The sequence below is a fragment of the Nomia melanderi genome, chromosome 10, assembly GCF_051020985.1.
Source record: "Nomia melanderi isolate GNS246 chromosome 10, iyNomMela1, whole genome shotgun sequence".
Classification (NCBI taxonomy): Eukaryota; Metazoa; Arthropoda; class Insecta; order Hymenoptera; family Halictidae; genus Nomia; species Nomia melanderi.
Window position 1 is genome coordinate 4,216,702 of NC_135008.1, and position 15,938 is coordinate 4,232,639.

General features: G+C 50.7%; 1 protein-coding gene across 4 annotated transcripts in view; it reads right to left on the bottom strand.

Annotated features, from left to right (window-relative positions):
• Ten-a (Teneurin-a transmembrane protein) overlaps positions 1-15,938 on the bottom strand; it is a 587,521-nt gene that overhangs the window by 369,501 nt on the left and 202,082 nt on the right. For all 4 annotated transcript variants that reach the window (XM_076371185.1, XM_076371187.1, XM_076371186.1 and 1 more), the window contains exon 4: positions 4,919-5,164. In XM_076371185.1, coding sequence (XP_076227300.1) covers positions 4,919-5,153 — 235 coding nt within the window. In that variant the 5' untranslated portion in view covers positions 5,154-5,164. The remainder of the gene's footprint in view (positions 1-4,918; positions 5,165-15,938) is intronic.

Genomic DNA, 15,938 nt, shown 5'->3' on the forward strand with positions numbered 1-15,938 from the left:
CCTGGAACCATTCGAACCGTTAAGCGCCGTTTCTTCTCGTTTATCGAATCACACACTTACGTACCGTGGAATTGGGTATTTCTGAACGGTTTCCGGAAACGTGGAACGTAGTTTCATGTTTCCGTGTCGTTATTCGACCCGAAAAACCGTGGAAATCGTAGCTGACCGCATCGGGCGCATTAGATTACGGTTGATGATATTCGAAGAATACGCGGCGCGCCGTCGGTGTGCAACGTTTCCACGGGATTTTCGAGTTTTCCGCGTTCACCGCATCCCCGCGGATCGATAGCGTGCCGTTTCGTTACCGCCTGGAACGGGGAAAAGTACGCGCGGGTTTTAATTCTTCGTCTCGATCATTCGCATGTATCGCGGCAGTATTTCATAAAGCCGGAAGCTCCGGCGGCCCATTAAAAATTTATTCTCGGCTTAACATCGCTTTCTCCCTCCCGAGATCCGGAAGAAAGCACCGGCCCGCGGGGGTCCGTAATGCGTCATAAGTCGAACATACTCGGATGGAAATCTCGAGTTCGGCGACTGTCTTAACTCGCGGCCGCTCGAGTGTTTCTGGACCACGTCGAACCGAACCGGCTCGGAACCTGGGCTTCATTATTTTACATAATCTCCCGGATTCTATTATTTTTACGCGTGAAAGCGGCGGCACGCGGCAAAAGGATTCCCGGGCCAATTCACGAATAAATAGTTGTTGAAATTTCGAACGTTTCTACCGGCGCGGCGCGCTTCTGTTTCGAATAAACCGCGGTGTTTCTAAACTTCCGCGAACTAGTCGGGCCGGAACTTCGGCAAGATAAACGCGCGAAGTATGACGACTAGACGGCGGAAGTTTTCACGAGTTTACGCACTCGCGGGTAAATTCGAAGATATTCAAATCGCGTCGAATTCGATTCGCTTTATCAACTGTTTCAGATCGGGCGCAGGTATGTAATACCGCGGTGAATTTCATCGGATTTTTCTGTTGCGCGATTCTTCGGCAACTCGCGTCAAATGCACGATAGTCGCTAACTTTATACAATACCCGATCGCTACATATGTACCAGCGTTCCGCAGTGTACACCGAACTCGACGGCCGAAAGAATTTTGATCGTTTCAATCTGAACATTTCGGGAACAACGATCTCGTCAACGAATCAAAAGTAAATCTACGCTTTTCATCCATCTGATGTAAGATAATCTCAGCGAAGAGGAACACTGATCACCGAGTAAAAAGATTACGATTCCCAGCAGCTTCCGTCGTGTTATTCCACGCCTACAAACCCTTGACGTACACTAATCAACTTTTCCTCGAACAGACAGCCGCGCAGTGGAGAGGCCGGTAATTAACGCGCGAAGTTCAACGCGCGATTCGCCATTGTAGCGATATCTGGCCGCGTGAAATTAATAGTCGGCGGCGCGTGTGCGAACAGCACGCGGAAAATCAACACTTACCATGCCGCGGGAAGCTATAGATTATCGGGCGCGTTATCGGCGCGCCGCGGCGGGGTCAATATTTTCCATACGGAGATGGCCGATGCGTGACGCGGCAAACCGTTCCCGACGTAATGAGCTGACAATGTAATGTCCAAAGTGAACGACGATCCTGGAGACAGGACAGCCCTTTCTCTCTCTCTCTCTCTCTCTCTCTGTCTCGCTCGTACTCGGATGGACGTCAATATATTGATGACTGTGCGGACGGAGATTAAGAGGCGCCATCTATATTGACGCGGCCACGCGGCCGATCTACCGTAACGTCGCGACGCGTACGCTGACACGGCGTTATTAAAGGTTCACCGTGGCCACCGTCCAGCCCCATGGACACCGTAAAACGTATTCCTCGGCGTAAAAGCCGGCGAAGCGAGCCGGTGACGGGTGGAGGCTCTTCCGAACGCGCCTTTTGCTTCAACGGCGGTGCCAATCGAGGGTAACGCGATCCGCCACTTAGACCTCCGCGAGTAACGGCGATACCTAATAAAATGTCCCCCGGATTATTTTTCGCCGGGGAGAACCGGCACGGAAGACAGCCCCTGAATCGACGTGGCCATTAACGCAACATAATCCACGAGGGCTGGACACCGTTCCGGATGAACCAACCGTGAAAGAGCCGACAGAAAGGACCTGCCTGAATGAAACCCCTCTTACGGAACGGATTCCCGTTCGTTTCGCGGCGCGCTCTCTCTCGGAAACCGAATCGATCGGCCGGAGCGACCGATCCATCCAGCTCTCATCAATTATCGCCGCCACCGCGCGCAGCCAGACACGCGTGGTAGGGGTTAATTAACCGCGCGATTTTAAGGCGGCCCGGCGAGTCTGCAATCCCGCAGCAACCGGCGTTCCTAGGATTGGCTAGGAACGGTTTCGTGCGAGACGTATCGATTGGCGATGGGTTCACGGCTGTTGCGAGGAGGGCACGCGTTACGGGACAGCGATGCGCCCCCGCGACGCGACGGGAGGAACTGTTTTAGAAAATTGGACGATCGCACGAGATGCTCGCGCGAGTGGCTACTGGTTAATTGTCGGTTTAACGGGCAACTTCGCTGGGTTTAGAGCGAAGTTAATGGAGTTCGGTATTCATTGCTATCGGAGTCTTGCTTATACTTTATGTCGCATCAAATTGATGAGATTCCTGCGTTTAAGTTTACCAAAGTGAAAGGAAAGATTCATTTTATCGCAGAAGCTTTGAACTACTTTGGTACAGGGGGCTGAACCTTTTTGAAACTGACAATGGAATCGTGCTTAAAGCCCGATCTTCGACTTGGCTTCTCGTTTCTAAGAACGTTTCGTCGATACTCCTCGAAGCCGGACAAAAATAGACGAGGAAAATGACGGGCGCGCAGAGGGGGCCACGTTACATCGACGGAAGGGGGCGAACTCAATTAATACCGGTGCACGGTTTATACTATATTTCTTGGTTGCGGTATCAAGCGAGCCAGCAGCCCACCTCACGTCTGTCTGCATTTGTTCCAATTCACTTGCTGCCGATTACCGCTCCCTCCAGGCCTGGATCCGCCCGACTCACCCTCGACCCCACATCGTCGTTCCCCATTTTCATCCCTATTCTCCCATTTCCTCTCCATCCCATCCTTTTCCCTTTCCCCCGGCGATCAGTTGCTCGATTCGACTCGACTCGACTCGACTAGACTCGACCAGACTAGACTCGATTCGCCGCGGCCACAGTGTCACGTAACCGCACTTCGAGTGTATCGAAAGAGACGATGCGCCGGTTGCGAAACGACTCGGCTCGCCGATGGCCGTCTGGGAGCCTCTTCCATTCACGGCCGGGCGTCGATCGATTACGGCGTTTCCTCGATATAACCGAGTCGATCGAAGGGGAAACGAAAATATAGAAAATGTAGACGGAAAGACGCAAGAGAGACGCCTTTTCAATATTTATTCTCGTCCTGCACGAACGCGCGCGAGCAGATTCCAAGCCATTACGATCAACGGAGCGTCGCGATCGAAATTAAACTTTCTTCGCACGCGGCCGCGTATTCCGCGGCTCTCAATATGTGCGTAACGATGCACGGATACGTGACTCTTTCTCCGCGTGCGCCTCCGTTCCCCGGCGGCACCGCCGATTTCCCGGTAATCCCGATCGCGCCCGGAAACACGGCAATCTCGCAACGAAGGACAGGAAATTGTAGATTTAATCAGGATCACCGAGCATATCCGAGGTCAAATAATGGTCACGAGACCGGGACGCGCGATATTAAACTATTATTTGCGTAAGTAGCAATCCAAATAAGCCGGCAATGATAATGCAGTTACGCGGCGCGCGATATTTATACGGCTAGCCGCGAACGAGTCGCGTAATCGATACATAACGGGGCGAGCGGGCGGACGGCTCGGTTCGCAGGGCGCACCGAGGAGAGAGCGAGAGAGACCGGCGAAACGAATCGCGAACGAGGCGACCGAGGAGGAAGCCGATTATTCGCGGAACAGCCGGTGTCGCGTTCGCGAAAATATTATTTTTAAGGCTTTGTTTACTCGCGACGGCTCGCGAGGACCGCCTCCGCGCTACCTGGATGCCGGCGACGATCTTAATATCCGGCTGCGATGCCAGACGACGCGGGCAAGTAAAACTAATTTCGTAAATCCTTTAATCTACGCGTTTCCCGCGCCGGGCGGGGGTGGCGAAAAGACCGAGGGGGTGGAAGTCGAAGGGAGATTAAGGGAAGCGAACTGAATGGGCGAGAGATCGCCGAGACCTATTGATGGAATATGATGAACGAGCCACCCTGAACTTTATTATTGGCGCCGGGAGATCGAACCGGAACGAAACAGGGAAAAAGAGGCTCGCGATCGACGCGTGTTCCTCTCGTTTGTCTTGCGCCGCAGCTACTCGCGCTGGGTTGCTGTAATTCGGTATTTCGCCGGTTCCTCGTTAACCCGCTCGTTAAACGCTATTTCCATCGGGGTTTAAGAATGGCCCGGCGAAGGACCATCCAATCAGGGCTCAGAAATCGAATCGTTAGATTAATTACAGTCGTCGCTCGGCCGAGGTAGGTTCGACGAGGTTCTTCACGCTCGTGGAAAATCAAGTTAACAATTTTCGTCGGGTTTTTACCATCGACGTCGCGAATAACCTTTGTCCCGTGAGTTCTTTCGTTACTATTTTCGAGCGAACTGATAATTCGCTTAAGAAACGAGGAATTCTATTAAGTTCACTTTCGAAGCGGTCGTTGCTACGTATCGGTAGATGTTGCAAAGCGTGAACACACGACTCCGTATACTTCGATTATTATTTTAACCAGCCAGACGCGTTCTCGCAGCTCCTATCAAAACGCTATTCGTTTCTCAAACATGATTGGATCCATCGGGAGTTCGCCGCGGCTACACCGGCGTCCGCGGAACTTTTTCCTGTACGTCTAGCGCAAGGTAGCAGGCTCTCGATCAAAGTATCAAACATCAATTATATCATCACTCACTTCCATACTGCTGCGCCAGGAGAGAAGCGAGAACCTGGCCTGGACTCCGGGCGCCTCTAGCAGCGGACGAAGCGGCGGCGGCCGTGACGGCGTGACGGGAGTTCTCTTCGTCGTCGCTGCTCGATTGGGCACTGGCCCCGTAACCGCGCCTCTCTCGCCATTCCAGGGACCGTTGACGGCGCAGTCCACGGCCCCCGTTCCCGTGGCTGCGGCCCAGCGTGCCCTCGCCCTCCATCACTGAAGCATCTGGAATCAAATCGATTATATCATAGTATTCCCTATGTTTTCGGCCAGATTCCCTGCACCATTATGAAGTCTAATTGCTATTTAATAGACTGAATCGCTGGTATAATCCCGATCTAATAATCTGGATCGCTACTCTAATGGCTATCTAATAATCTAGGTAAGTCGCCGATCTAATCGCCGTCTAATGACTTGATGGTCTAATCGATATCTAATGCCGACGAACTGTGTTAATCGCGTGTAACTTAGTAACGCCGCGTAAAAATTCATGACAGTCGGGCGTAATGATCCGAGGGACAGCGAAAGACAGTTGCAAATTTCATTCGGCCGTAATTCGATGTAACGCGGCCGGCGAGCGCGTCCCGCAAATGACAGACGTTTCAACGCACGCACACAGAGCCGGCGAGTACGTCGCATTACGATATTATAATTCATTTATTTCCATTGTAAAATATCCTGGCGGTGGAATTGTCGGACCCAATCGGAAGGGGAATAAATGGAAGCGACATCAGATTTCCGCGGAGCTGTCACACCGAATTTCCCATGATTTCATCGGGAACGTTCCCGTAAAGTTCGGGGGGGAAACGACAGATTAACGAAACTAGCTTTCCGCGCAGTCGTTTTGTGCACGCGAGCAATAACGCGGCCGCGTCCGCCGCCAATTTACAGATATTTAAACATTATTAAAAACTGAACGGTTGTTTATATCGGTCGCCGCGTGATTTATCGAAAAATGCCGCGCCGTGCGCGCCGCCCCTGCACCGTTGCAACCAGATATCGCTTTGACATCAAACAACGCTAGCTCATTAAGTATTCACAGTGGCCGATCGGAGTCGTTCGAGGTCGAATGAAATCGAATTGTCCGCTCGATATCGAATACCGATTATTCGCGTTTCGACGCCGACAGACGTGTTTACGGTCCCCGGCTCTTGTTTTATCCGCCGCTAAAAATTGTTGAATTTCAAGCGAATTGATTTGCCGGTGAATATCGGCTGTTGGCCGATGAATCTTGCGATTTATGGATCGCTCCCTTCGCGACTTAAATTCTGTATCGTTCGAACAGTATCTAACGATTCGAAATTTCGCGTTTATCGACGCAAAGAATTCTTCTAGTTCGATCCGTTCTACCGCCGGCGGCCATAAGCTGGCTCGGAGTATCTCCGGATCAATAACATCTTGAGTGTGTACGGGATCAGATAATTGAGTGGCGGATACCTCTCGAAATTCCCATGGAGACGTCCTCGCGGTGAGTAGCGCTCCCTTGATTACGGAGACAGCTGATTGATGCTCGGGGATACGATCCGAGCCGATCGACCGCCTTAAGATCACTCGCTGTTCCCTGGACTATGAAATTTCGCTCGGAAATCGCCACCGGGAACAGAAGGGCTAGCTGAATTCTAGGCCACGCCTTCTTAACGTCTCCTTCCTCTAACATCACCGAACTCGGCGACTCCGCAACCATTACACCGCGGATTTTTATCCAGATTGATACATTTATAGTCAAGAAATCGTGAAACTAATGAAATACAATTTTACTTTCTGCGAATAGTTTCGGTAGATTCTTAAAGGCAATATAAAAGAAACTGAAGTTTTGACATTTTTCTTCCATTCCTCTTGCAGATCTCGAGAGGCTATGAATATGTACAATGAGCCATTAAAATCTTGTAATAGTTGATCGAAAAGAACTTCATTCGATGATGCGGAGTTGGAATAATCTCGCGATGGGAATAAGTTCTGGGGAACGAAGTTTCTTGGCAGTCGAGGCGGCGACGATGAAAGAATTAGACATCCCGGCAAGTAATTACAGCCCGAACGCGATCAATCATTCCCAGGTAACATGCCTCGGTTCTAAGCGCCGCGTTAAACTTCAATGCGCCCGGGATGCGGCGAGGGATAAACCGTCCTCTGGAAACGTGCCCTTATGCATCGCCGGGCACCTCTTGTAGCCACTTTTCTCACTTGCGCCTCAATAGCGGCTAGCAGGTCGCATCCTCTACAGACGAGGGTGCTTTACGATGTTTTGTTTTGTCGGCCCCTTCTTCGGCCCCTCCTTCGCGAGCGTGCAATCTGCGCCGGGACGGGAGAGACTCGTCAAACCGTAAGTGAATCGGAAAACTTGGCGGCGAGTCGGGTTAACGAAGATCGCACTTGAAACGCAGCATTGGGGAGATTGAAATTAGCTGGCCCTAATTGGGATCGGTGGATGGGTCCGACTTCGCGCCTGCTAGCGACAGGGTTCCGTGTAATAGAAATATGAAGACATATTCGTCGCGACGAAAATATTATCCCTTCGCGGACGGACGTCGGCATTTCGATAAGAAATATTCATATTTGGAAGACTAACTCGCGAACAAACGATTTAATTAGTCGAACAGCAAGAGATCAGTAGTTTCCTCTTCTATTAATTAAGCAATCGATATGTAATTTAGCTTTATATATTGATGGTTTTGCATCGAAGAATTTTCGTCCACAAAGGGTTACTTTGCAATTTTGTCAAGGAAAACTCAACAGTGAATTTTATTCGAATAGTTATTTATTTTAACAAGGTTTATCATATTTATAGTATCACAATTCGGGAAGCACTGAAGTGGAACTTCTGTACGACATACTTATAACGATTATCTCATATAAAACTATCACTTCAGTGGTTTCAGTGTTCATGGATAAATTAGAATGTCATATTAAACTGGAATCGAATTAAACGACGCGGATGGAAGCTACAGAGTGGAAAGGCAAGGACATTCCAGACCACAAAGGGCCGAAGATATACAAGTTCCGTTGGCAGGTTACATCAATTTTCGCCAGAAAGCAATATTAATCGCGCATCCAAGAACGGGGCGATTGTATCGCAAATGGGATGTTTTATGGCGCGCCGTTTACGATCAACATGGCCTACCTCCCATTGTTCGTTTCGCGTATTAAGAACAGCATCCACCCTTTTAATAGAACACTTCCATAAGGACCTATAAACGTGGAGCACCGAACCATAGGGCACTATTCCAGCTATAACTTATAACACGTGGCATTAACGGCCGATAATATGACAGTCTTGTACAATATAAAAAGTTTCACGTGGACGCCGGCGGCTGCTGACTATACGCCGGGCTGCTTGACATTACCGTACCTTCTTCCACGACGTAAAACGTTAGGATTTATAAAAACGGACTATGCCCTCCTTTATGAAAAAGCTGGCCTGATAGCTTCTTAACTACCATTGTTATATTTCCTTAGGAAGCGTCTCTCGCGGAGGCGACCATTTGACGAATCCCGGTATCTCCTCTACGGGACAATGTTCCGCTACTTACAAAATGCTCGAGTACTCGCGGTTATGGGGCCATATAACACTACAATGATTCCAGCGAATGCCACTAAAAGTGTAAGTAAGAAGTGTCGGGCTTGTAAAATCCTGGAATGACCTCTTAGCGCGCTGAGCAGCCTTATTGTCTTAGACAGCTAGAGTAGTTCTTGTTGGACTCGAGTAGAATAGAACCGTTCATGACCAAACTTAATTAAGAATATTATTCTAAAGAAAAATCTAAAGGGTAATGTATGTAAGAGATTAAAACTGATTCTTCGCGATCGAGTCTGTTTCGTGCAGTGAAACAGGACGGTCATTGGTCAGACACGGTGTAAAGCTGATACTATGCAGGTGCTATTTTCCAGTACTGTTTCAATCCGGTTCAATCTATTCCGTGGAACTTTATAAAGATACATTTCGCTGGCGGTGGGGGCAATTGTCAGAAAGGAGAGAGCGGCAGTGTCTCGAGAATGCATTCGGCCGACTTATGAGAGCGACGCGAGGTCGTCGTTAAGAAAGTATCGGAAAAGTTTCACGTTCTGGCTGGCTCGTCGCCGTGGAACGGAGTGGGCAACTTCTTGGCAATAATATACACGTGTGACCCACCTCAATAATAAGAATAACTTTTTCCCTAATGCCCGTGCTCTCCTTGACGTCGGATGCGTCCGAACGAATTTTCCGTCGGGGTCACCGCCGCTCCCGCGTTCAATTACGATTCTCAAGTTTCGCTCGTGCGTGAAATATGACGCCGCTCGCCCGTTCGGCCAAACAACGTCGCGGTGACTCTAATTCCCTGGACAAAAATGAGGGTGGACGTAGCCGAAACAGTATCAATCTTATTAGATGCCCGGGAACACATTTTCTAGCTCGGGGGATACATACGCGTCGATATGAATATTGAACCCCCACCTAGTCACACTTCGTGTCACTTTTGACCTACATCTAGGATTCATGTGTTTTCCTTAGCTCAGTTTTTTCATTCTATACAGCACACCTTCTCTCCCGCATAAATATTACGAAGGATTTACCATGAGAATTCCGATAGAGAAGAGTTACTCTCCGAGGTGAACGACGAAACTATCGTAATATTCTCTTACAGCGGTTCAACCGCAAAAACTCGAGAAGAAAAGGAATCCAACAAACTATTCAGACGAATGTTCCACGGGAACAAACCGATTCCCATCGATCACCGATCGAGGTAACACCAGAAGATTCGAGATACCAAACAACCAGTCCAAGCTTCGTGTCAAACGATCGCGGGATCCGAGCATATCTCGCGGGGCTCTTACCGTAAACATAAATCAGTCCGCGCGAGTTGTAGCCGGTCTCTTAGAGAGGGGTTAAAAAGCTCCGATGGTACGCACGCACGGCCGTCCGCACACACGCGTACGCGCACGTAGACAGAGAGCCGTCCCCGTCAGCCGGTATGTACACGTAAAACCGCGAAAAGTCGGCTCGTAACACCCACGGCCGGGAATATAGTGGCACTCCGACTTTCAGGCCACGAATTCAGTCTTAGAGAAGCCATACCATAAAAGGCTTTAAGAGTTTCCTCGTGTTCCCGCGAATTGAGTGGGGATTTGCATGGCACGTCGTGGCGGGAATTCCGCGAGAAATGTGGACCGAGTTTTTAAACGGCGACCTAACGAACCCCGACACCCGGGCTACATTGTTCAAACCGGCGTCCACCGGGCGGACGTAAGAAGGGCATCTGAATGCATGAAACATAGACCGCGGGCCGGGCTCTGCAGCCGGATACTAGCCTTCAGAGACGGAGGTTTGCATATTCATCGGCCTCGTCCTCGTCAACAGGGGCAGCGGCGGCGATCTTGAACGCTAGACACCTTCTCTTCGGCCTTTTACGGCCGTCCCTCCTTGATATCGCCGCTGCGAGATAATTATGTATGTTTGTAATCTCCCGGACGCTCCCCGTAGATACGCTCCCCGCCCCGGGAACTTCGTGCAGCGCGCCCTTCGGCCTTGGATACGCTCGCCTCTATCTTCGATGACGATCCCCGCCCTCGTGAAAATTTGAATACACGCTAATTACGGTGCGCGGCGGGCTCCATCGCGGCGCGGCACCGCGCCACGCCACGCTACCCCGGTCTCGGTCGTCGCGCGCGCGCGCCGCCCGAGCATTACATATACCATTAAATTTTGCTTTGTACGCGATAGGCGGATCCCGCGATCACGTTATGCATATGCCGCGGCACGCATCGCGCGCAGAATACGCTTGCGGCGAGTACGTGACGCCGCCGGTAACGCCGGCGAGCCTTGAACGACAATCGCTGTAACGCTCCGCCAATAAAGTGTAATGGGTACCGATTCGAAGGGTTTTGCGGGGAACGTCCGCGAGAACCGGATTTACGAGGCTGTCGCGAGTAAAGCGTAGAGAGTTTGTTCTTTTATTCCGTCGGAATTCTGGGAAGTTTACTTATGTATATTGTGTCCTGCGGATGGTTGAAGAAGTTATGTTTTAATGTAGTAAGGAACATTGGAGTAGTTTGGAAAGCGGGACAGCGGCTGTTGGCGTTGTACAAGTAGAATAGGTTGAACACTAGTCGGGCGAAGTAAAGAAACCCGTTCGCGTGAGATCTTCATCGATCGGGCAATAAATAAGCAGATTATGCCTGTCGCTGATAGTCCGAGTAAAATAGGCTAGGTACTACTCTCGGTAAGTAGAATGTACCTGCGCTAAGGCGGACTAGGAATCAATGGGTACACTAAGTAATTAGAATGTCGAGTAATCCACGTCGAATAAGTGTACCGTGAATTCTTCTCGGGGAAACGAACAGATTGATATCACTCCGAAATGAAACAACGAAAATGGTAGCGGTCCGTGGTTGAAGAGGGCTTCATAAAGTCAATTCCCAGCGAAGCACAAGGAGACCATTATCCAGTTTTTCTCTGGCCAAAGTAATGTTACCGCCGCGCTGGCGCAACACCGCAACCATATTCATATTCCGTTATGAATTTACATAGCGGCGGGATCGAGCCAGCGGGATCCAGCGCGTCCCGCGCGCGCCGCGATTGGAAAGCAGGCGGTCGATCGACAGGATGCAAGCAGGAGACGAAGAAAATTGCGAGGGCGGGCAGGGGACAGGCGGTATTTTGCGGCGCAGAATGTCAATTAAACGGCGTGGCCGATTAACCATAACCGAAACCTCGACAAAGGCCAGAGCGTGCACCGTTTCGCACTCCGGCGGGTTCATCACGCGATAATTTATATGGTAATTCCAGGGATGTAATAAGTCCCCCTTGGCAAACTCTGGCTACCACTACACGGGCACACGCACGTGGGATCGCGCGGCCGCGAGCGCGAGCGCGCGCGCACACACGGATCAGGGGCAGGCGCAGAGTCGCTCGTTCTGAACGGTGACCCCGACGTTCGAACGGGAGAGAACGGCCTGCCATGTACACATCATTACTAAAAGCGGTCATTCATCGAGGTTCGACCAAGCGACGCCCCGCGTCCACCGAGCAGCTCCGACCTGTGCTCTTGTAAACGCGCCTCTATAGATAGGGCCGGATCCGAGCCGTGCGCGCCACCATTGTCGAATTCTCTGCCATCGGCCTCGATTCCGCGTGTTGGATTTAATTAACACCGTCTCGTTAACTTTCGTTACGGATGGCCGTGCCCCGGTCCGCACAAAGATGGATTTAAATATCGAGCTGCGACCTTCGGGTGATCAGCTTTGGCCTCGTTAGAGGATGCACGTTAGAGGATCGGGCTTCTCGAATTCGGTTCTATTTTCATCGAATTCTATTTGTTCCTTCAGCCGGACCGACGGCTTCTCTGTTCGGCCATTGATTAACGGACGTGCGCGCTAGAATTTATTGCGATATCGAATTATACACTGTACTGACCGATAACTTTCAACGGAATACGGTGAAAAAAAAAAACGTTGAAGTGAACACTCGGGAAAAATTGTCAAACAGTTGCGGCACGAACGCGCATCCCTATCGCGGTGTTTTGTATCGATTTAATTGCGCGCCACCGGCTCATGAACAAAAATGAGATCGAGCGGTGCGTTAAATGTATCCCAAAGGTGACTGCGTTGGAGGGAGGGTCTGTTGATTCGCCAGGATGAGAGGGAGGATATTAAAAGCGACGATAATCGATGAGGATGGATGAGGTTATAACGTTGCCGTAAAACGATTCGGTCATAAATTTTGTTTGCCTCGGCGGAATCGAATAACCGCCGCGAGTAGACGGCCGTGATACTTCGAGTCATTTTCGGTTATACACCGTAGACGCTTGGAAATTGATTTCGAGTGTCCGACCGACGCGGAATGCAACGAGTCGTGCGATAAAACTAGGGAAGTTGAGTGTCTCCAGCCAACCGAACGGAAAGAATATTTCTATCGCTGTAGGCAGCGACGTTGAAACGTTCGATGCAATTTCAATAATCATCCGGAACAAATAAAACGCGCGTACCGGGCGGCACGGCGAACTGGAAAACGTGCTTCGCCCATCGGGACGGCAATTACACCAATTAAACAGTGCCAATGAACGGCGGAAGACACTTAAAGTTGTTCGGTCGCGAACCGAACGCCGAGGAAGAGAGAAGGAAGAAGAGAGAGAGAGAGAGAGAGAGAGAGGGGGAGAGAGAGAAAGAGATTTGTCAGAGGAAAGGTACAGTGGAAATTACCGTTTAATTGATTACAAAGAAGAATTTCCACATTCGCCCGTCTGGGAAGGTCAAAGCACGAGTCGATTGAAGGCAAACGGGACCATAGCTAAACCTTTCAGAAGCGAGTCGTTTGTGATCAGAAGAGCGAGGTCGTGATTCTGGCTACAGTGATTGCGAGGTCGATTGTCAGCGTCTCTTCCCGGTTCTGTGAGAGCGGGTCTGTGTTCTGGCCTTGCCACCGTGAGATTTGTAATTGCTTCTGGAGATGATTTAGTCGATTTTCTGCGACTGTCGGACCTCGACTCGTTAGGGACGGCGTTTGTCAGTTAGGTTCTGCCATTACTTCCGGATATTCCCTTATCGGGCACGAGTATTCCTTTGAACCGGTAATAAAATCTGCCTCATAGAAATTTCCGATGCTCATAAACACAATCCTTTAAGACACCTACGGCTCTACGAACTAATAAACCCTCTTCCCATCCGCATCGTGGAGATCGTTCACAATTACGAACGCTTCCCGAGGATTTCGGGAGGCGACTATCAAGCGCAGAGACGATCAACGATCAAACGCGTAACTCACGGGCAGTTAAGCTAACCATATTGCTTAAAAGTAAGCAACTACCCTTAGACGGATCTCCGCATAAATCTCGCGGAGCTCGAACTCTGACCTCACCCCCGAAACGCGAGGGGGAACAAAGCATCGGCAAATACCGAAGTTAACTGACGGACGGCCGTTCCGATTGGCCAGGAGGACGCGTTAGGGGGTTCGAGTTGTCGTTGGTGTATCGCGGCCACGGTAATCTACGAGGCAGTTTCGTCTTCATTTGCCAAATGGTCGGTAAATCCGCGCGGTGTATCGTCGTCACGCCGGCAGCGGGACCGGGGAAGTCGGTTTAGCGTCGCAGCCCCTCGCCCACGCCCTGCGCGGACGTTACTGCGAAACTTAACTGCGATGTAAACCCACCCCTCGGGCTGGGCGCGGTTTCTAACTAACACCGAGCTGCATCGGCTATTCAACGATTCTCCGATCGGGATTACTTCTGCCGTTGCGACTGCAGGCTCTGATCTGTTCCGGGGGACTTTCGAGTAAGACGGATTTGTTTTACGCTGCTGGCGAACCGCGCACCGAAGTGTCCTCCCACGGCCGTCCATCGGTGGCGTCGTCGAGCTTAGACTATCGGCCGACTTCGCGACCGTGGTCAGCTCATTTCTCAACAGCCTAGACGCGGTCATTGAGTTTGGAAAGCGTTCTAGTCTCGTGATCGACTGCCGGAAGGTCGCTGATGGTTGGAATGGAAAAAGATGGAGCGTCGATCGAGAGATTCGCGTGTGATCCGTAGGTAGAATTATCGAATCGAATTTTGCGAGACTTGCTCGATTGTGGTGAGTAGCAGAGTGGCTTGAAGATCAGGTACATTTTATCCCTCCATCTCCGTATAATTAATTAGAAGTTTGAAGCTTAGTCGATACCTATCAGTCTGATATCAAATTCTTTCTGTAGAAAATGAAACATATCATATCACTCGAAAGACGGGCCGGTAATAATCGGGATAGGCGAATGATTAAGTTCGTCTCATGCCAATTACACATCGATTATCGAAGCGCCGTCCGAATGGTGACTGTCCATCACCACTGTCTCGCTACGTCTACGCGCTGCAGGACAATCGGAGGGATTATTCCCGTTCCGTTTAATCTCCGCGCGGCGGCCGCGATAGGCCGCGATTTTCAAGAACCCGACCGCGAGATTACGGGTAATTAGAATATACACGACAACCGCGAACTCGACCAAGGGGGCGGCTCGTGTTTCATTATTAAGGGGAAAATGAATTCCAGAAGCGGAATGAAGTATTCAGTTCGCGGTGTTCGAAAGGGCGGCCGAGTGGTCGGGGGGACTCAAAGGGATTCCAAGAGTGTCCCTCCAAGATTTACATAATGAAAAATCTTTTCTTCATTTACGGAGGAACGGGGATGTTTAATTAAAAGGTTTTATACCGCGACCTGAAAATATTTCTTTTACGTTTGTTGACACTCGACGGCCGCTGTCCCGGGCTTTCATCGGCCGCAGGAGTGGAGAAGAAATATTTCTCGAGTCCGCGCGGGTAAAAAGGTTAAACAGTGAAACACGACGGGGCGTGTGGACCGCCGCGGCGTAACGTTTCGGCGGACGCTTCGCAGCGACCGGCGACGAGAGCGGTGGTGGAGCCCCGGGGGGGGGTGGCGAGGGGGCTCCAAACGACGGCGGAACATTATTTCCAGAGTAAATAATTTCGCGCGCAAATTCGTAATCACGGCGAAACAAAATACTTAATTAAATCGGCACGCGACTGTTGAAAACCGGAATAAACGTTCAATTAGTACGCGCGCGCCCGGTCGGATCAGATAATTCTAGAAATGCGATTAATTTTTGTAATTGCGTCGAGTATGCGGTATCGTGCGCATATTTAATTACACGGGGCCGCCGCGGAGCGTCGTAGCGCGCGGGATTCCCGTCGACGCGACGCTGGAACCGCGGGAGGGTGGAGAGATCGTCGCGCGACATCGGGGAAATGCGATTGTTGATGGCGAACATCGCGGAAGGAGCGCTCGGAAATCGAGACTTTCGATACAGTCGTCCCGGAATCCCCTTGAAAACAATATCCTCGTGACGCGAAGCCGGCCCTGGAAATTGGATTGTCCTTCAAAAGTCCCGCGGGTGTTCTAAGCAAGAGCGCGCGATGATTCGCTCGATGAGACGGCCGTAAAATGCGCTGAAACCTGTTCCCGCGCCGGCGATCCCGGGACGCAACCGTGAAAAGATGAAATTTCTAGGAGGCGGTATTATAATAATTGGAGCGACGTGAAATCC